Here is a 21,125-nt window from a genome sequence, read left to right as displayed (position 1 = left end):
CCTTTACATAGAAACATAACGTGTACGCCAAATGTTTAGGCCTGGGTCCGGCTAAAATAATATGACAATGATATATTTTTTTACTGAGCATTTAAAAAATAATGGTATTGGTGTATGACCTACCAAAACCGGAAACGGGGGATATCACCAGAACCAACCAACCTGGCAACTCGCGTAACCGGTGGGTTCAGTAGTTACTGTGGGGAAGATGGTGGACCTGGTGACAGCAGCGTGCTCCAAACTCCGTCCTAAACACTTCGAGAAATATTTACCATCTCAACCTGGCGTTAGGTATAGATTACCCGGGGACAATCACAGATAATACACATAAAAACTGGTAAAAAGTGGGACATATCCCGCCCTGGACAATTCTTTTTTCCGGGATTGAAGACGGCAGAGAGTTGCAAAACGTGGTTGGTGTTGCTCATCTCTGACGCTAGGCGAAGTGTCAACAGAAGAGTTTTGGGGGGAAAATGTGTCGGTTTTATAGTCTTTGACTCATAAACAGAAGTTTGGGCAACAGGGATAATTTAGACAGGCGTCTTTCTCTGTCTCCAGCTGTTAAATAACGGCGGAGCGGACTTGAAGGAGGCTAATCGACGCTGCTACCTCAGCTAGCTTTGTTGTGACCCGGAGGATCTGCTCGAAATGCCGCGGAGTAAAAAAGGGAAACGTGGCTCCGGTAAACCGGGTGAGTAACAGTAGTATGGAAACCCCCGTCCACCTTTGTAGACAGAAGAAAACAACAGGACGAAAAAACAGGCTTTACATACTGTAAAGCCTGTTTTACAAGATGTAAAACAGGCTTTATAATGTCCATGTGGTGACAGCAGCCTGTTGCTCTTCTGACTTCAGTGTGTAAACCTGTCATTGTTGCACCTGGCAACCACTGCATTTTTAAGCTATTTTGTAATTTATTACGATTTGTAATATTTGCAGAATGTTTTTGTAAAGTTTTAGCGCGATTTTTCACCCATTACTCCTTCTAGCACAAGAGATGACGTTTGATTAAACATTACCATATTTACAAATATGTGCAGTTTTGTAAATACAGTGTGCTTTTATCATGAATGACAGTAGGTGTTGGAGATGCATCTATTTGTGATAATTTGTGGGTTAATCACCAATTTTGCAAAGCTTTTACATCTGATTTCAGTCAATTCCTATTTCTGTATAAGAACTCTAAAAAAATTCTAAATATTTTTTGACAAATGGAGAATGACGTATTTAAAGCAAGAATTAACATCCTTGTGTTTACATTGCTGTGTTGCTCTTTTTCAGAGAAAAGCTAAGCACGCAGTAAAATGCTCCACATTGGAAAGAGCTATTTGCACACCTACAACTAAGTACAAATGCACAAAAACATGAGTGAGACAATCTAATCGACCATTTTACCAAACAGGAACTCTTATTGGGAATCAGGAGAGCAAATGTATATACAAAAAACAATAATTGATTAAAATAGATTCTTTTCTTTAAGTCAAACCTTAAAGAAAAGAAGAATTTATAATTTGGGAAAAGATCATCGTGCATCATTAATTGCAACATACCAATTTTTGAGAAAACTGAGGCTATAGCAGTGTAGTCATCATTTATTGAACTTTTTCCTGCAAGTTATTTGATAAATAAATAACTGTGTTTACCTTTTTGTCATGAATGATTAGTATTTATGTTGGCACCAGACGTAATGTCACACAATCCGGATTTCACAAATAGTTCAAAACAGAGAGAACATGATGGCAGAGTTGATATTTTAAACTATTTTCAACATTTTTTTTATTAAGAGCTCAGCATTAATAGCAAAGCAATCTCAGTTCCTCATAGCTGATCCTGATCTTAACTACAATATATTGTGGCGTAATTTTTGTCTCCTTTTTTCTTTCAAATACTGTAGAATTGCAACCAAATTAATTTGTTACTACACTAACACTCGTAATGGACTTTAGAACATACAGCTCCCTTTAGGAACACTTTTCTTTTGTACAAGGTTCATCTTTCTGATTACTCATATATTTACAGTACTAACATAGTGTACTCTTGCATGCAGGGTTACAGTGAATTGCATGTTATTTTTAGCAGCAGTGATATCACGCTACTTAAATTGTGCACAGCTGGTTGTATAGTTAGGTTTCAGAGTGCTGAAAGTGGAAAAGCTGCGCACCACGTGCAGCTCTCTTTTTCTTTTTTTTCTTTTTTTTCCCCTGCAGCCTGTTTGGAAAGCATGCATCTGTTCACACAAACTGTTGCATTGATTACCAACGGAAATTACAATGAGGGAAGTCATAAAGAAATAAACTAATACATCTACAGAGTCATTAAATGCTGCGCTGCAGTGAGATCATGGAGCATTTGAGCACCGGCGCTCATCTGTAATCTGATTTAGAAATAAAACTCAGTTCTGGTGTTTTTCTCTCCATCATGGCCATCCCTCATTTTCCCCTCCCTCCTCCCCTCCCCTGATTTATTCTCCAATCCACTATTTTTATTCCCCATCTGCCTACGTTGTATGTCAAACATCCTTTTGGTTCTTTTGCCCATGCGTCTCCCAACTCCACTAGGCTCGCTTCGTCAGGAGGTTCTTCAGCTTCAGCTTTCAGCTAAAGGATCGTTGAAAGGTAACATCTCTGATTCCTAACATCAGATCCCTGTTGAGCTCAAACCCTGCGATGACCCTCAGCAAGGTGCATGCAGTAAACCTTAACATCAGCTGAAATGCTGAAGCACACTGAAACCATTTAAATTCTTCACCCATGTGCCTCACCTGACTTTTAACACTTTCTTTTTTTTTATGTGACTGAAATTATTAGTCAACTTCCATATGACCTGACTAGAAGTGATGATGATGATTACTATATAAGGGATTGTTTTTCCTCTTTATAGATGGGGAAGTAGAATTGTGGTATTTTTTAAATGTATTATTTGGGTTTTGGTTCCAAATGATGACAAAAACAGCATAATTGTGGTTGGGGTCATTTTTTTTTAAAAGGTTAGTAAAAATGTCCAGAGAGAGGCAGCAGTGGTATTTCTAGGCGACATTTTTACGCACCTGAGAAAATCAGGGTTTTGTTTTCTATTTAAAAACAATGAAATGTTTGCTAATGGTTGCTATTTGCAGCAAAACACAACTAGCTTAAATGTGAACACTGACCTTTGGAGAAATTTAGCACAGAAAATGTGCCTTAAATATGGATAGAATATAAAATGTGAGCAATTTTCTTCCTATTTCTGAAAATATTGCTGGATTTTTGTTTTTTTTTTAGTTTCGATTGTTTTCTCCAGAGAGTGGAGAAAACACTCCACTCTCTGTCAAGTGTTCATTAAAACTAAATCACTTCAGCTGGTAGCTCAAATAAAAGTACTACAATATCTAAATCGTCATTGCAGTAGTTTGTTTATTTCTTAAAAAGAAAACTCTCTTTAATGAAATTGACCTGCCCCAAGCAGCCTGAATCTCAGTTCCAGTTAGTTCCAGCTAACAGTTTGGTGAAACTGTTTCCGGCTTACACCAGAACCTGACTGCAGTGTGCGGCTATTGGGTGATAAGGACTAGAGGAAGGGAAGCAGGCTGCAGTGAGCTGTGTACACGTGTTGCTCGTTTGGCTTCCCTGAGTGAAGATAAAATTAGAGGCTTTTTTGTCTCCAAGTGACAGTTTGCATGTGCAGTCGTCTGAAATCCCAGCAGTCGCCTTTGCCTACTGAAATGGATTTGTGGTTTCAGTTGACAGGTTGTTTCCCCAAACAAAGCCGTCCACTGATATTTGGGTCGGTGTCACCGACTGCTGGAGTCTTTTGTTCGATCGATGAGATGACATGCGAGTCGTGGCAGGCAGATAACAGAGCCGTGGGTGGGGCTGCAGTGGGAGTCAGCAGGCAGTGATCAGGAGTTCAAGGATAACTGGAAAAACTGCGGACTGGTCCACGCTCACAGCTTCCCACCGAACCTGTTCGTTGATCCCATGTTGGAACAACTCTGATTATGGAAACAAATTTTTACAGGTTCACAACAGTGAAAAAGAGTAAAAAAAAAAAAAAAAAAAACCAAAGCAGACAGAATGTGTCCTGTAGCGTTTAATATAACAAACAAGACAAAATCATATTGTATGATTAGTCAATATTTCTAATTCTGATCCATTGTTGTTAAAAGCTTTATTTTTCCGATCCACATTTTTATCAGTTTCCTATTTGTCTTTGATAACCGTGCAGGAAAATAGAACAGCATCGATTTCTTTCTTAAATTGTAGTTGTGAACCATTATTATTTATAACAGAGGAGGGGGGACTTCATGACATGAGTCACTGTTAAAAATACTTTGACTGTTTTTATTAAGAAAGACAAAATGATAATGGAGTGTGGCTGAATAAACCACAAATGTCATAGGAAGTTCAGTTTTCTATCAAATGGTTTCTTACAGCTGTGATATGTAGTTTTTAAACACTTCACATGTAATGAAAATGGCTAACAGTGGATATGGTTAGCTCACCGATTGATAAAAGCTAGTGTTTTTCAATTGCATTATTCCAGTCACTAGTTGATTTTTATTATCTTTTTAATTCATGAATGTAGTATCATACAGTGTTAGTGGATACATTTATGAGTGGACTAATAATAAGGCTGTAGAAAGCCTACCCTAAAGTTTAAATAAAAGACACAGAACAACAATGAATCTAAAACTGGGTCCGCTCAGGTTTGAATAGCTGAACTTTCCCCTGTTATTACTCTGGTTTCACATTCTCAATCCAGTTATTCATAGGTTGACTATGGACAGTTATTATTTTCTTTATTCAGGTGGAAACGGCTAAATAATACAAGAGCAAATGTTGCTGAAGTTGTAACTCCTCTCACTTTTGTAGTTTCTGTTCAGTTTGGAGAAACTGTCAAGTGTTCGTTAAAACTAAATCACTTCAGCTGGTATCTCAAATAAAATCACTCTGCTTTGCTGCTGTAGGAGTGACCTCTGAATCACTTTTACCGTCCCAATTGATTTTTAACGTGAACACAAATGCAGCGTGACCATTCTGGATCGTGAGCGGACAGATGAACGGCCTCGCTGGTCTTCAGTAATCCCACCAACAGTAGAAAGTCCCGAGCCAGCAGAAACATGAGAGTTAGCTTAGCTTAGCCTGCCTGCCTCTTCTTCCTCCACCACACATGGCAGAGCTGTGCCGGAACAAACCCCTGGTTTGCTAATAAAAGCCTAAACCATCACACAGTACTGCTTAATGGCAAAACCTTTCCAGTTCAGCGGTTTCCAGCTAATATGTCCTGATAGTTAGCCAAAAAAATAAAAATAAAAAAACACCTGTTCCTCTGGTGGATGTTACCCTGAAAGACATTTTACTTGATGAGTGTCATCGTTTGTACAAGCCTGGCCCAGTTTGTAGCAAATTGCAATCATGCACGAATGTGTGTGTGTGTGTGAAAAATTTTATCACTCATTGTGAATTTTTGAAAACTGCATATGCAAGGATTGCAGATTTTGTGGCCAGCGTCTAATCCATATTTACTTTTTGTAATTCCACGTTTCAGATTCCAGGCTTTTTGTTTTCTCCACTTTTAAAAGTCATCAAGTTTCAGTAGAATACACCGTTTTCTTTATAGAAGCTTCTTTGCTTCCTCTGACTTAACAGTAAAATAAACTGAATGGTTAGCGTTCAGTCTCCCCTTGGTAAAACCTTCGGCACCGAAGTGTGTTGCTAGCAGTTTGAGCTGGTAGCATCTCGCTGAGCTGCATTCACTGATTTGAGGAAATGTTGGATTTTTAGTGTCTGATGAGATCATGACCAGTCAAGATTTATGCTGTCAAATTTTTCTTTGCATTTCCATTTAATTCTAGTGTGCACAGTTTGCACTCAGTATTCATTGGGTTCAGGGACCACAGCCACCCACGAACAGCCAAAATATAAGAACTTCAGACCCCCTCTAAAATGGCTTAGAACTGCATATTTTAATATGTATTAACTCACGCAGTAGAAACAGTCTTGGCACTAGTGCAGAAGCTAACGTATAGTCTTGCTTTAACGCTACGTTTGGGGTATTCTTTCAAATATTTTAGATGTTTGCCTATTTATGCCTATTTATGGATTGTTCTGCAGCACAAAATGTGCGTACAGGGTAATCCGTGAATAGATGATGGTAAACAGGCGGGGTCCACTGTATCTGGAAACCAGATACTGACTCAGGTCGTAAGTGTTTGAGTCAGAAACACAAATTATCGAAAGGCTAATAGTTGCAAATCAAATGAACATAGACGATCTGCATCTTTTTCTCTCGAAGAGTAATTAACTCTTCCACTCACACTCATTCTGCAACTTCGTCTGGGTTCCAAGTCTTCCCTTAGTCCACTAATCCAGTGTTTCCCAACCCTGGTCCTCAAGCCAGCACTCTCAGCCCACTTTATTTTAACTTACTACTAAAAAGATTTCTTTGTTCTTGTTTTTTTTTTTTTTCCTCCAAATTCTTCACGTTTTGCGGATGTTTTTGTTTTTGCCTCCAGGCGTTAAAAACGGGATGAAGGGAGAATCTGCAGCCAGTGACGATGAGCTGACATCGGAGATCCTCAGCCACTACAGTAGCGCCAGTGAAACTGCTTCTGTCCTGGAAGAGGGCCCAGGTCTGTACAGAGACACAGATATTATAATCATACACAAAGCAGCTGATCAAACAAGTTTAGTTCTTGTCGCTGAAGTAAATACAGATAACTTTTTTTTTTTTTTTTTGGGTTTTCTGAATATTTAATAGGATGTCTTAACTTTTTCACAGCTACTTTGCTCAACATTTATCTTCTAAGTGTTCTCTGGTCATATTTAGGGAGTGAGCAGGTGGATGAACAGACTGCACGAGAAGAAACAGAAGACAAGCTCAAGCAGTGTATAGACAACCTGATGGACAAAAGGTGAAGGTTTTTATTTAGCTTCTCTAAAATAGAAATACTGATAGCACAAATTGATTTCCAGGACAATATATCCTGAAAATCAAAACGCCAAGAATTAGTGTGTGGAGACAAAAATACTATTAGACAGATGACTTGTTTGAATTAATGATTGGCAACAAGAAGATGTCAAACAACTAAAAGTTTGAAAACACAAGAGGTTTTGGGCTGCAGTGACTAAAGCTGAAGGAACTGCATTCTCCTATAAAATGTCATTTTCTATGCAAACATATTCACCGTTCTACTGTGTAGTTTTCTTCAGGTTTTTTTTTTTTTGGGTTCTGGTCATCAAAGTTCTGTGCATTAAACTCTGCTTTACAATAATATATTGCCACAACAGATGGATGTTGTAGCGGCCAACATCAAAACGCTTTGACTGTCTCTAATGTCTCATTGCAAAGTCTCGCTCTGTTTGTCTTTCTCTTCCAGTGCAAAGACTCGTCTAGCAGCCCTGAAGTCACTACGACAAGCTTTCTCCTCCAGAGTTCTGTACGACTTCCTGACAGGCCACCGTCTCACGGTGCGCGACTGCCTGGAGAGAAGTCTCAAAAAAGGTTCTGAAGACGAGCGAGTTAATAGATTGACATTGCGTGTCATCATTGATGCGTCATGTTTGTACACAAACTTCCTGATTATTTTACGAAAGCTTTGCCTGAGCTTGTTTGATGCAATGTAAAACACCGTTCTTGGAGTGAACCAGTTAGGTTGCCCAGACTTGAATTTCTTCCTTCGTGTCTGCAGGCGGCGGAGAGGAGCAGGCGGCGGCGGCAAACGTTTTCACAATGCTGTGTATCCAGCTCGGAGGAGGGGACGAGGCCGAGGAGGGCTTCAAGTCGCTTCGTCCTGTTCTCACCTCCATCCTGAATGACAGCAGTGCCAATATAGCAGCTCGTCAGAGTGTGAGTGATGCCCTCTTCTTAGCAAATCGCCCTTTAAAATTAAAACGCTCTTTCTGATTGGATGTTCTGGACGATTAAAAAAAAAAAAAGATCAAGATCAAAATGTGGGATTAGCAGTTCTAAATCTGTTTCAGAACATTTTATATGCATACACTTTTTACAGACTACTTTGTTTTTAAATAAAGATTTCTGCTTCTTTTTGGATGTTTTAAAAAGAGAAGCACCATAATTGTTTCTGTTCACGGTCACTGTTTAAACGGATAAAAACATTTATGTACATCAGTGTGGCTTAATATGGAAGCTTCAGTGTTTTAATGTACATCTGCTTTTCTCCTGTCTCATCAGTGTGCCAGGGCTTTGGGGTTGTGTTGTTATGTCTCCACTGCAGAAGAAGGAGAGGTGAGATTTGTTTGCAACTCTTTGTGCTAACACACAACTACTCGATAACAAACCTGGGACAAGACGCCCACAAAAGCATAAATGAGTTTCATATATGTTGGGTTTTGTATTTAGTTTTAGTTCAATGCACATTTTTAATACGGTGTCTGAACTGTTGCAGGATCTGGTCAAGTCGCTGGCTCTTCTGGAGAGCGTCTTCTCATCTTCCTACCCTAACAGAGAAGGAACGCTGCCCACGCCCAAACCCGGTCTGCCCGGCCTCCACACTGCCGCCCTGCAGGCCTGGTCGCTGCTGGCCACGCTCTGTCCCACTTCCAAACTCACTGAGCTGCTGGAACTGTGAGTGGACATGAAAAACATAATAAATATTACTAATCCAAATAAAGATTAATATCTCACTGTTTTTGTTTTGATGCATTCTTTTTTCCATTGAATAAACGAGTAAATGTAAAATTTGAGTCAAAATCCCGTTTTTCATCCTGTGTTTTCCATCTAAATTTATTTTAGATTTATTCATAATCACAATAAAAAAAAAAACAAACACCGTACTATTTTGCCCATTCCACAAATTTGTGTTTGTGGAATGTATATCATCTTATTTTATGGACAAATACTCAAAACGTGCATTGCAACATCAGCCAAGATTTGCAGACGAAGTCTGTATTTAGTCTAAACACAGTCACCACTGAAACAGCTCACACACACTGATATTTCGTTGCACTGTCTTGAATATCTCATGCATTCACAGGCTGTTTTAGAGATGAGAAGCTACTCATTGCATCCACCTCAAGGAGTTGTTCAGCTGGAAAATAGCTCTCCATTTGTTCCAGTGGAAGAAGAAATTTGCATCTGGACACATGTATGAGTCTGTTTGACTATGACCAGTTGCTGGACATGCCAGTCAGTCTAACCTTCCTTGAAGTGGGCATGGTTGTCTGATCTAGTCTCTGATAACAAATGTCCTGCTGCTTTTCAACTTGTCAGACTCCAGAACCTAAACTTTGAAGGACGCCGGAATAGCTGAAATTTAAACCCAGGACTTTGTCTAATGTACTCCAACGTTATTGTATAATGTCATTAGTAGGTAGTAATCGTTACCAAATACTGATTATGCGTCCACTGTGTTCTTTGTAGGCACCTTCCTAAGCTGCAGGCCTGTCTGCAGAGCAGCGACGTCAACTACAGAATTGCAGTGGGAGAGACGATTGCTCTGCTGGTGGAGTTAGGCCGAGATATAGATGAGGTAACCGCAAACAAATACTATTTGCGTGGTGGAGGATAGTGTAACTATTGATGAATAATGGATGAATACTTTGTTGAACATAGATCGATCTGTTACATAAAATTCCATTAAAATTCATTGAAGTTTGGATTGTAACTTGATAGAATGTGGGGAAAAATATCAAGGAACATAAATACTTTTGCTAAGCACTGTAAGTGCCTTTGATTTAGCGTCACTAACGCTATGTTGCTCGTGTAGGAGTTTGAGGTGGAGGACACTGAGAGCCTGTGCGAATGTCTGAAGAGTTTAGCCACAGACGGCAACAAACACAGAGCCAAAAATGACAGAAGGAAACAGCGCTCCATCTTCAGAGAGGTGCTACATTACATAGAGGTTGGTAACTGTCTCAAGCATTTCCAACTTGTAGGCTTTGACTTTTGGTTTTCTGTTTGCAGTAGGTTTCTTCTGCATCCCTGCTGTCTCTTTAGTTTCTTACGTCCAGTTTCTGTCCCCACAGAATGAGGATTTCACTGAGGAGAAGATCAGATTCGGGGTGGAGAGCGTTTACATCGATGGGTGGATCAGAAAAAGAATCTACGATGCCTTCAAGGAGATCCTACAATCTGGAGTTAGACACCATTTACAGGTGTGGTAACAACGCTCCAACACAATAAAACACGCTGTGTAGAACTTTGAGGCGATTTGTCCTCAACCAACCTCTATATGTACCTTTTGTTTTGTGCAGTACAACCAGCTACTCCGAGACATCTTTGGCCTTGGACCTCCCCTCATCTTAGATGCTGCTACTATCAAAGGCAGTAAGATCTCACGGGCAGAGAAGGTAAAGTACAATGCACTTTTTCACCAGCTTACTCCTGGCTCTTAAAACCATTAATACCTGTTGAGAATAGTAAGTGTGTTTAAAAACACACAGCTTAATAGCCATTGCATTGGTTTAAAATAAAGGCCAATACATTCTCTACTGGTATGTGTTGCTATTCAGTCTAGTTTATGAAATAGTCATTCAACGTTTCCTCCAGAAAACTTGCTAAGCCCGGTGGTTGGGTGCTAAGGCAGCAACCTGTTGTGTTTTTCAGTTAAAAAAATGTTTAAAGTTGACAGAAAATTTGAAAATATCACTTGGTAATTATGTGTTATTGAAAGATTGGAAGATTAATACTTGAACACCAGCTATAAAGTTTTAAAAGATGCAAACATTTTAAAAAGACTTCAAAAAATAAGCAATGCTTAGCCTGGTGGGGGCACAAGTAAAGCCTGGTGGCCTGCCAGGCTTATAATGCACTGGGGGAAACTTTTTTTTTTCTTACCTCCTTGTGGAAAAATGTTTTTTTTTCTGGCGAAGAAATCTTACATCGTAGAAAAACGTCCTCCTAATGTAGGAGGAATAAACACTTTTTTTCCCCCCCTTCAACAGCATTTATTCAACATAGCTGCCTTCAAAGTCCGCACAAAACAGAGGAATAAAGTCAGGGACAAACGCGCTGATGTCATGTGAGGGACGGACATGAAGGGAGCGGATGAGGAACCGAGATGCCTTCGGATCTTCACCCATCAGACACAAAAAGACTCAGATTTTTCACTTGTGCTCTTCATTTGCTCTACAAAGAGCTTTCCCTGCTATTAAGTGTTTTTGCCAGACCAGGTGTGTGGTTTTAATGAAAACATTTGGATGCTTTTTTGTTTTGTATTAATAAGTAGCAAAACAGGGTTGAAATCTGAACCAATCATTTAAAGAATCTGATTCTGTGCAAAAAAAAAAAGGAGCCAAGGAAACGTTGTGCTAAGTGTCTTCACTGTATGGGATGTCCGATTCCTTGTTTACCCCCCTGAAAGCCCCACGTCTCTCACCCAGCCAGAGTGGCTTCTTCAGCTGCCAAAAAAAACCTTTTCAAACAATGCAACCTTTGAGAGAAATGTGCGTGGTGTTTGTGTGCGAGTGTGTTTTACCTGACATTAATTTAACCATGAAATAAAACACTTACCATGTGAATCCAGAAGATGCCTAATTAAAAAAAAGGAAACATTACTATTGTCATCTCTGTATTGTTTTTTCCTTTTAGAAAAGAAGTGAGCTTTTTCTGGTGGGGAAAAAAACATGTATTTTACTGTTTTAATTTATTATAAGAGCTGTAATAAGTGTTTTTTTTAAAGAAACTTGAAATTATAAACTATTTACAGACACAACTATGGTTAAAGATGACAGAGGTTTATATAAGTTTTCTTTCTGATTAATTTTTAACGAGGGTTACCAGGTCATAAAATATTTACGTGTATGTAACACATAGAACATGGATTCATGGACATATGTGTATGTGAGATGAATTGAATGAATTTTATTCGCTAAACCACAATAAATGTATTCACAGCTGCTGATTAACAAGTTTGACAACATTGTTTTTAACTGATGAAGTTCACTTTAAACATCCATCTGTTTAAATGACTTTTATTTGGTGAACTTGGTGGCTGCCAAACAGTTTGAACTGGTGATAAACCAGAAGAAGACTGAATGTTTGCAGAGTCGCTGCAAACTTTTACCAAACTGTGTTGTTGATCCTTCTTGGACGGAATCAAATGAAATAAAAAGCAGTTCAACATCTACGTTGTTTTTAGTTATTCCAAATTATTGAAATGTTGCATTAGTTTGGGGCTAGTAAGTTTTTTTTATAAGTAAAGTCAGCATAAGGCTAATGGGCATGTGTGCAATTTTTAAAAAGTATACTTTTTCTATGGTTTTAAAAATCAAAGAATGTGTTGTCTATCTTAGCATTTAAAGGTTTTTATTTTGATTTTTCATCTGAAATTAGGGATAATATTTAATGTATGGTCTTTTTATTTGATGTTCATACAGAGTCCATGCTGACCACATGGAAAAATGGGAGGTGGGGACTTATAAATGTTTTATTGGATTAGCATAATCTAAGATTGACACAAATGTATTCAATTGAGAAAGTTCAATACGTTTTTTCCGGGAAAAGTATACATTTCCAAGTAAAAAGCCTCTACCATTTTGGCAGTGGCTCATGTTTATATTTAACACAAAGAAAATGCTTTTATTTTGGTGTTCTTTCTGCTGCCTCCTCATGGTTACTTTCATCACTACACCCACTTTGATCTGAGCAAGGTGGTATAGTCCCAACATGGAGGCGCAGCGCCGGTAGAGCAAAAATCATTCGGGTTTGGTGTTGAAGCGGCTTCATGAAATGCATTCCAGTCATTGACCGAGGGATGCGCTTAGCTCTTGGCCTGAAATAGAGGCATTTGGCTGCTGCTCCTGAGGAGTAACACTTTCATGCAACGACGGTGCCATTATCAGGTTGTTAGCTGAGCCTGCTGGTTCATAGTGAGCCGTGTGTGTTGCCGCAGACGCGGATGGACTCCGACCAAATCACCGGGCTGTACGGAAAGGTCAGCGGCCTGGCTGCTCCTGTTTCAGCTCATGTGAGCGAGGAGCAGCTGCCGGAAGTCCGGATCTACACTGTGACAGCAGGTGAGCTAGCTGCAGCTAACACAGCCTGTTCCACTGATGGTGAACACAGTACTTATTTGTTAATTACACATTTGGAACAAAATTATTATTAATTAAATTGTTTTAATATTATTATTATTATTATTATTATTATTATTATTATTATTATTATTATTATTATTATTATTAAAGTCGTCACGTTTCTTAAATTTGTTTTAAAATAGTGCTGACAATAAAATAAACTAACTATATTTTTAGACACTTTGCTGGAAGCTTTTGCCTAAATTTGTATTAATAAACTCTTGAAATCAAATCTTACCATAAAAAAATGGAAATGTACCAGATTTTTATATATGAAAAATGATCACCCCATAAATCTAATAACTTCTTGGCCATGCTTAGTGACAACCATAAACTGTTTGTGTTAACTGGCACATTGGTGTGGAGGAATATTTGTACATGTACACCTGTTTAAGGTCACATTTCAATAGGATATAAGTCTAGACTTTGACTAGGCCATTTCTATTTTGTTGAGCTATTTCCCAGATCTCTACAGTGTAAAGTTTTTGCAGATCTGCCCCCATCACTAGAGGACCTTGATGATAGTGAAACTATCACATTTCTTCAAACAAGTGTAGACACAAAATAAAGCCTTTGTGGAACGTAAAATTAATATAATCCTTTTGCCAGAGGCCCCGTTTAATAAATTCCGACTTTTTACTGTGTACACATGCAGAGTGGATCCAGACTGACCTGGTCCGAAACTCCAGACTTCGCTACTCACAGCAGTGGACTCTGATCGCTGACAGCAACAACCACAAAAGCATCAGGACCGTCCTCCCACCTGGACCATGTTCACCGCTGTCTGGAGAGTGAGTGGTGCTTGCTTTAATCTAACTGTTTTATCCTCAACTATATTTACAGCTGCTATTAAGCCTTGACCATAAAACCTGTACAAATGTTTCATTTGTTTGAGTGATAGCTGCTGGAATAAAAGACTTGCTGAAGTGAATGATTGTAGCTTTATGAAACCTTCAGTGAAATAAAGTACAGCGGTCAGGCAGAGCAGATTTCTGTTAAGCTGCAAAGACTTAACAACACTGCAGAAATGTTTCCTCCCTCTCACTCAACTGGAATTGAACCATGCCTTTACATAAAAGAAGTCTACATATTGAGGTTTACTAAGCAAGAATATATGTCTATATTTTTAAAGTGATATAAACTTACAGGCTGTACAGTTTGTTGTAATTGGCACAGATAATGATTCAACGATCCACTAGATCTTACAGAATAGAAGATACATTCTCTCTTTCACCATACATGGGATTATAAATAGTGAAAAACAATGGAACAATGTTTGTGTTCAATCTGTGCACATGGAAATAGTTCTTGTGAGAAACTGCTGGCACAAGAGATGTGGCTCGGCGAGGGATGCAAACAATTAATTGAGTTACAATTAATTGTTTAAAATTAGTCCCAGTCAATTAACTGATAGTGTCTGCTTAGACCCACTTGTAGTGTTGTAGTGTGCCCGCCATCCAGAAGAGGGCGCGACTGGACATCCTTAATTCCAGCCAGTTAAGCCAGAAACAGAGACGGCAGAGCCAAACCAGACCTGGAAAGTGAAACGGTCCAGAATTTGGCATGAGATGGAAAATACACTTGATGTGGTTCTGTTATGAAACATAAATATAAACATAAACACTCGACAAGCTCCGTCAGTTCCACCTTAAAGCACTCATTCAGCTGTGCCTCCTGATAGAGCAGTGTGAACTTCTCAACCACAAATAATTAAAATATAAAAATGTGTTTTGTTTTTTTAAATTATGAAAAACACAGTCCTTTGTGTTATGGAAAAAAGAGAAAATGGTCACCTATCAATTAATTATTAGTCAATTGTGATTGATAAGCTTAGTGAACTTCAGGATAATAACTTGGCCATAAAATTAATCAAAGATTTCCAGTTCTGTTTTTCTTCAGAACAACAGAACTTCTGACTATTTTGCAGAAGTATTCATTTCTGACTATTTTGCAGAAGTATTCATTTCTGTTCTTCAGGTTATTGAGCGAACTCTCGCCAGTTCGTGGCCTGAGGGCTGTTGTCAGGGAGACGGGCAGCCAGCAGCTCCTAGAGGTAAGAACAATGGATCAAAATCATCCCCAGGAAGACAAATGCTTTACCATTTCAATAAGCTGCTGCTTGTGCTTGTTCCTGTTCAGATCTGGGACCGTCACGGCCTCAGGAAGAGCCTGAACCTGTCTGCCCTGAACATCCACGGCAGAGTGTACGACGACAGTAAGAGATCGGACTGAGCATCGCCGTGAGTGTGGTACTTTGACACGCCCCTTATGTCTCACTGTGTGCATCCAGCTCAGTTCGGCTGCCTGTCCTGGTCAGAGTGTGAGAGCAAGCTGCTGTTCGTAGCCGAGCGTAGCCGGAGCTCGTCGGCAGAAACGCGTTCTGGAGACTCTATGAGCAGAAAGGTTGACAAACATCGCCACGGAAACACACCCCGATATCGAGTTCCCTGTATGGAGATGTCTTTGTGTCCACACAGGACAGGAGTGTGTACTGTGAGGACTGGGGCGAGGCTCTGACCAGTAAGAGTGTCCCAGTGCTCTGTGTGGTGGATTTGCATCATGGTGAGGTCGATGTACTGCAGAGCGTCCCGCAGGACGTCTCACCTGGACAGGTGAGGAGAGACGCTAACCTCACTTCTTCATCACTGATGTTTTTAATCACAGCAGAAACTTTATTTTATCATGGTTGATCAGTATATGAATGTTTTCCACAGGCTCTGTGGGCTCCTGGCAGCCAGGCTGTGTTTTTTGTGGGTTGGTACCATGAACCTTTCAGACTTGGACTGAAGTTCTGCTCCAACCGCAGGTCTCAGACTTTATTATACACACCTAGAGTGAAGCAGGATGACAAAAAAAGTAGTTTATCACTTTAACCTAACATATATCTCGACCTTCTAAGTATTTAATGTGTGAACATGAATAAATGATCAAACTACAGGCTGGAGGAAGATTGGGAGTTTCTCATAGTAGTAGTAAAATGTCCAAAACACTTCTTTAGATATTTATGTTGGACATCAACAGCAATGAGAAAAAAAAACCCTTAAAGAGCATCTACTGTTTAGAAATACATCTGCTGCTATCCCTCGTTTCTGAATGCTTCTTTGCTGTTGATATGGAAACTTTTTTCACACTACCAAGTATTTACCAGGAGGATTCACGGTCTGTTTTATTCTAAAAGCCTGGCATAAGTGATTATTTCCTGATTGGAATCGGTTCCAATATTTTCCTGCCCTGACTCTCAATCGTAGCTTAATAAATGTAAAAATCCCAGGATTGTGTGTGGATTATTAATTTCTCTCTTATTTTTTTCAAAACCTTTCCAGAAATGCATTTAAAGCATGATGTAGAGAAATTGGGGTTTACCTTCTCTGTGCCTTTTTTTTTTGTCTTCCTTGTGTTTCAGGTCGGCTTTATTCAGACTCAGCCTGGATGGATACTGTGGTGAGACCTTTACCTCCGTCTTTTTTTTAACGTATTCGTCTCTGATCATCTGACCTCTGACCTCTGTGATCTACACCGCCCTCCCTCCTGTCCCAGAGTGTATATCTGGGGACAACCTCGCCGTGTCCTGTCCCAGGCTGAGTCCAGATGGATCCACGTTGATCTACCTGCAGGGTAGTGTGTTTGGGCCCCACAACCAGTGCCTCAGTGTACAACAGGTGTGGTGTGGGGTGTGTTTGAGTTGTTTCGTACTTCTCTGTGTGTTTTCTGTCCATTAACAGTTGAATGTTAAACCTGCACAGTTGGACCTGAAGAGTGGGAAGACCTCGACCATGCTGGATGTGGTCAGCAGACCTCAGACTGGTGGGTTAAAGGTCAATCGGGCCACCCAATGAAGACTCACTCAGTGCAACACGTTGGTCTAAACTGTTGGAGCTTTAATAAATGAACATCTAGATTATATCTACATTAGTAATCCTATACATTTTTGATGGTTCCAGGTGATTTTGCGGGTGTGTATGAAGCGCTGCCGCCCCGCTGCTGGTCTGCGGACGGTCAGAGAGTCGTGTTCAGCAGCGCCGTTAGAAACTGGAAGGTAACACTCACAGCTGTCTGCAACCAACAAGCAGATATTCATGCCATACTTTCAAAATAAAGCGAGCTGTGTTTGATTTTGAGTCATTAGTAATTAAACTGCTCTGTCTCTCCTGTCAGGATGTCTTCATGGTGGACAGAGGAACAAAGAAAGTCTCTTCCCTCTCTGATAGTAAGAGTCCGTCCTCTCCTCCGCCTCCTCCCCCACCTTCCTCTCTTCTGTCCTCATCTCCATCTTTCATTTTCCCTCCTCCTCCTTCCCAGCCTCCCACTCCTCTCCTTCCTCCCCCTCCATCCCCTTATTGGTCTCTGTATTCACCTCCGCCACCACCTCCTCCACCGGCTGTCCCTCTCTTCCCTCCTCCTCTTCCTCTTCTGTCTCCTGTTCTTCCACCTCCTCCTTCTCCTTTTGCCCAAAATTCAGCTCCTCCTCTTCCTGCTGACCCTTACTTTCCAAATCCTCCTCCCCCTTTCCCTCCTCCTCATTCCTCATCTCATCTTCACCAAGAACACCAGAGACAGGTGGAAGGTATGACATTTCAAAATAAAAGCCCTGGGTTCCGAGCTCTCTAAAAGGAAGAACACTTTTGACAGTGCAGTTGTTATCTTTGTATCATAAACTCATACATCTTTTAAAAGTATTCATACCTTTCCACATTTTGCCACATAACAACTACTAATGTCAAGTGTGTTTTATTGAGATTTAATGTGATGGAGCAAAAAAAATAATTGCACACAATTGTGAAGTAGAAGGATTTAATACTTGGGTTTGACAATTATTTTTTTTTGTCTTTGCTGCATTTCGGCTGCAGACCTCTCTGATCTTTCTAAGGTTTATGGAAGCTGGAAGCTACTGACAGTCCAGAGAGACCTGATGGTCGTCTGCTGCTCCAGCCCCAACTCGCCTCCCACCCTGGTCAGACACACTACACACCAATACCAGCCTATATCATGCAACCCAGATGAATGGGTCTTAGACCTCATGTAATGTGTTGCTTTGGTGTGTGCAGAGGGTGGGATTCCTCCCATCAGCAGACGAAACTGTAACCTGGAGAACTCTGCAGCAGCCTGTCACCACGTTTGATTACCTCTGGACGGTCCTAAATGTCACACCTACATCAGACGAGGACAACCGACGTTACCGTGAGCTTTCAGCTTCTGTCTCGTTAGAGGATTTCCTTGGGGTATAACATGATAAACGAGTGATGTAATCTGTCAAACCTGGACGGACAGATTGTCTGTCTCAGGACGTACAAGCGCGCAATGGTGACAGTTTTAACAAATATGTAAAAAAACATAGATTTTTTTAAATAAATGTTGGAACATTTGTATGAACAATAAACTAACAGAAAATGTTTGAGATTTTTCCATTTGTGAATTCCTGCAAGGTTTAGAATCAAAAAAACTTTCAAGAAAACTAAATGTTGGATTGAATAAGTTTTCTTCTTCATTCTTCTTCATTGTCTGCTTTCTAAACAGCTGGTTTAGACTTTGGGGCCATCTTGGTCAAACCGTCCCGTCTCTTCTGTGAAACCGGAACACCTATGGTTGTCTTCATCCATGGTCTGGACCTCTCTTTGGCTTTGCATGGGAAATTTTCACATAACAAAACGGCACATATAAACAGAATAATGCCTTGCTCGTTTAGGTGGCCCTCACTCCCAGTTCCCTGCAGAGTGGAACAGCACCACCGCCGGACTGGTTGAACTGGGCTTTGCCGTGCTTATGGGTGAGATATTTTCTTTCCTTGGTTGTCTGCAGAAATTCTCCCAGAAACACACAGATGGCGACGTTCATAATCTTTCAGATGTGTTTGAGGAAAACACCTAGATGTATGTAAAGTTGCTGTGTGTAATATGTGGCAATGTCAGCCTGGATTTTTTTCCCGCACTTTAAAAGTTTGCTTTAAATATCTGTTTTGGATTACATTGTATGCTAGTGATCATAATCCAAGGGTTTGATCCCTCTGTAATTCAGCCGACGTCACTCTGCCTTTTTTACTGCCTCCATCCAGTGAACTATCGGGGATCCACAGGGTTCGGACAAGACAGCATTTTATCCCTGATTGGTCAGATCGGGAGTCAGGATGTAAAAGATGTTCAGGTATCAACTTTCCTTGTCTGTCTCTTGAAATAAACCTATGATGAGCGATGTGTTGATGTTCTAGCAGATGCGTGTTTGTCACCACACAGAGATCCTTCACCTTAACACCATGAAATTAATCTTGTCGGTGTTCACCCTGTAATATAGCGGGCTGTTATGGCTGCACTCCAGAGTGACAAAACCCTCGATCCCAAACGCTTGGCTGTGATTGGTGGTTCCCATGGTGGCTTCCTGTCCTGTCATCTGATTGGTCAGTACCCAGACTCCTACAGGGCATGTGCAGCCAGGAATCCAGTCACTAACGCCGCTACGCTGCTGGGAACCAGTGACATAGTGGACTGGTGAGAAAAACTGTAATATTCAAAGCAGCACTGGTGGGATTTGAAAAAGTATTCACACCTCCTGGACCTCTTCCGTTTTTTTTTTTTGTTTTTTGGGGGGGATTTCTTTTTTGGACGAGCACAGAAAAACACATACATTAAGTGAAACTTACACATTGTGTAAGTTTGTTCTCTCCAAAAGTTCAATGGGTGGGAATACTTTCACATAGGACTGTAATAGTCACTTTATGACATGAGTTTTATTATTCTGTCTTCCTGCTTACAGGAGATACACGAGTGCAGGCTTTCAGTTCTCATATGACAACATCCCTACTGCTGAAACTTTGGCTGCAATGTTACAGAAGTCTCCCATCACACATGCAGCACAGGTAAGACTCATATAAACACACACTTTATTATATTACTCCTTTGAAGAAGCAGATAAATAACCTTTTTGTAACCAGAAGTTAATTTCTGTTTTCAAATATGTTTCAGTAGCAATTCTTAACATGATTTACTGAGCATTTCAAAGCTACACGTATTACCAAAAATGCCCTATAGGGGTGCTAACTCTAACACAAAAATGTTCACATAACAGTTTTGAGTTTTAGAGATGCTATAAAATGTTACTTTTATCAGCAGATGGGAGTTTTGAATTATAGTTAATTCTAGTTAAGGGAAGAAGGAGTTTACATGACCTTTATCAAGTTAATGTCATTGTGTTTTATGTGTGTAGATCAAAGCACCAGTGCTACTGATGTTGGGTGGGAAGGACAGACGAGTTTCTCCTCATCAGGGTCTAGAGCTCTACAAAGTACTGAAGAGCAGAGGTTCACCTGTCAGGTACAAGTGAGCAACATAAAAATCTAAAATGGTGGCCCAGACCCTTGGACTTCTGCCGTTTCATTACTCTTTCCAGGTTGCTGTGGTTTCCAGAGGACGGACACTCTCTGTCCAGGGTGGACACTCAGGTCGACTGTTTCCTCAACACCGTGCTGTGGCTGAACCAACACCTCTGAGCAAATCCTTCCAAACAAACCCCTGTGACAAGATTGCTGTGATTCTGCTGACTGCTGCTGAATTTTTGACACCCCTCATTTGTAATAAAACATAAACCCTTCTTTATACTAAAATTAATCCTAATTTTATAAAAGTGTGTTTGAAACAAAATCATGCAATAAAGTCATGACCTAAATATTGGATCATTTTGTTTTAGCTTGGTTGAGTAAAAAGCTGAACCGTATCTCCTATGGTTGCCCTAACCCTATTTTCAGGTAGAGATTTTTTAATACTAATAGCTGACATCAATGCGCATTATTTTTTTAAGACTGAACAAAAATATAATACCTGGTGTACTCTAAAAAAAGAGATCAGATTTGATGTAATTAAAATATATTTACAATTTTTTTAATAAAATACAGATTTGATCAGTTTTTTTTTTTTTTTTATGTTTTTATAAGAAGAAATGAAATTTGACCACTTGAAATTGGCCCTGATCTGTCTCTTTAAGAAGCTCCTACGCTCCACCTTTGCAACGTCACGAAGACGTGCAAAGAGTCTATGGACGTCAGCTTCCGTGTTCGGGGATAAGGGGCTCGGTCGCTTCCGGTCTATTGAAAATGGCATTTTACACTGGGTGCTTGCAGTGGTA

General features: G+C 40.1%; 2 protein-coding genes across 6 annotated transcripts; both read left to right on the top strand.

The window, feature by feature from the left end:
• The first annotated feature begins 166 nt into the window (after window positions 1-166).
• On the top strand, window positions 167-12,067 carry ifrd2 (interferon-related developmental regulator 2). 5 transcript variants are annotated; one of them, XM_044118093.1, is made up of 14 exons: window positions 167-181; window positions 559-691; window positions 2,559-2,615; window positions 6,494-6,610; window positions 6,808-6,892; window positions 7,358-7,482; window positions 7,670-7,827; window positions 8,173-8,226; window positions 8,387-8,565; window positions 9,361-9,469; window positions 9,707-9,841; window positions 9,966-10,094; window positions 10,194-10,289; window positions 10,884-12,067. In XM_044118093.1, exons 2-14 carry the CDS (start codon window positions 649-651, stop codon window positions 10,962-10,964), a joined length of 1,368 nt encoding a protein of 455 aa, XP_043974028.1. In that variant the 5' UTR covers window positions 167-181; window positions 559-648; the 3' UTR covers window positions 10,965-12,067. The 5 variants fall into 5 exon arrangements, with proteins under 5 accessions (XP_043974028.1, XP_043974021.1, XP_043974044.1 ...); XM_044118086.1 differs by having other exon boundaries at window positions 173-291; XM_044118109.1 differs by lacking the exon at window positions 2,559-2,615 and having other exon boundaries at window positions 173-291.
• Window positions 12,068-12,549: 482 nt separating this feature from the next.
• On the top strand, window positions 12,550-20,674 carry zgc:136971 (S9 family peptidase). Its single transcript, XM_044118069.1, has 21 exons — window positions 12,550-12,956; window positions 13,672-13,807; window positions 14,994-15,069; window positions 15,156-15,231; window positions 15,307-15,419; window positions 15,494-15,628; window positions 15,731-15,822; window positions 16,420-16,457; window positions 16,554-16,675; window positions 16,760-16,820; window positions 16,958-17,052; window positions 17,172-17,223; window positions 17,864-17,967; window positions 18,062-18,194; window positions 18,531-18,614; window positions 18,700-18,780; window positions 19,066-19,154; window positions 19,302-19,495; window positions 19,761-19,863; window positions 20,211-20,317; window positions 20,394-20,674. Exons 1-21 carry the CDS (start codon window positions 12,839-12,841, stop codon window positions 20,491-20,493), a joined length of 2,109 nt encoding a protein of 702 aa, XP_043974004.1. The 5' UTR covers window positions 12,550-12,838; the 3' UTR covers window positions 20,494-20,674.
• The last annotated feature ends 451 nt before the right edge of the window (window positions 20,675-21,125 follow it).

Source organism: Gambusia affinis, linkage group LG01, assembly GCF_019740435.1.
Source record: "Gambusia affinis linkage group LG01, SWU_Gaff_1.0, whole genome shotgun sequence".
Taxonomy (NCBI): domain Eukaryota; kingdom Metazoa; phylum Chordata; class Actinopteri; order Cyprinodontiformes; family Poeciliidae; genus Gambusia; species Gambusia affinis.
Note: the sequence above shows the minus strand (reverse complement) of the source record. Positions and strands in the feature narration are given on the sequence as shown.

Excerpts from the sequence above, each read along its gene's own strand:
- ifrd2 (XM_044118093.1), top strand. The coding sequence starts at position 649 with ATGCCGCGGAGTAAAAAAGGGAAACGTGGCTCCGGTAAACCGG. Across the intron at positions 6,611-6,807 it reads TGTCCTGGAAGAGGGCCCAG|GGAGTGAGCAGGTGGATGAA; the intron begins GTCTGTACAGAG and ends GGTCATATTTAG. Across the intron at positions 6,893-7,357 it reads GACAACCTGATGGACAAAAG|TGCAAAGACTCGTCTAGCAG; the intron begins GTGAAGGTTTTT and ends TTTCTCTTCCAG.
- zgc:136971 (XM_044118069.1), top strand. The coding sequence starts at position 12,839 with ATGGACTCCGACCAAATCACCGGGCTGTACGGAAAGGTCAGCGGCCTG. Across the intron at positions 15,070-15,155 it reads GCAGCCAGCAGCTCCTAGAG|ATCTGGGACCGTCACGGCCT; the intron begins GTAAGAACAATG and ends GTTCCTGTTCAG. Across the intron at positions 19,496-19,760 it reads ACCAGTGACATAGTGGACTG|GAGATACACGAGTGCAGGCT; the intron begins GTGAGAAAAACT and ends TCCTGCTTACAG.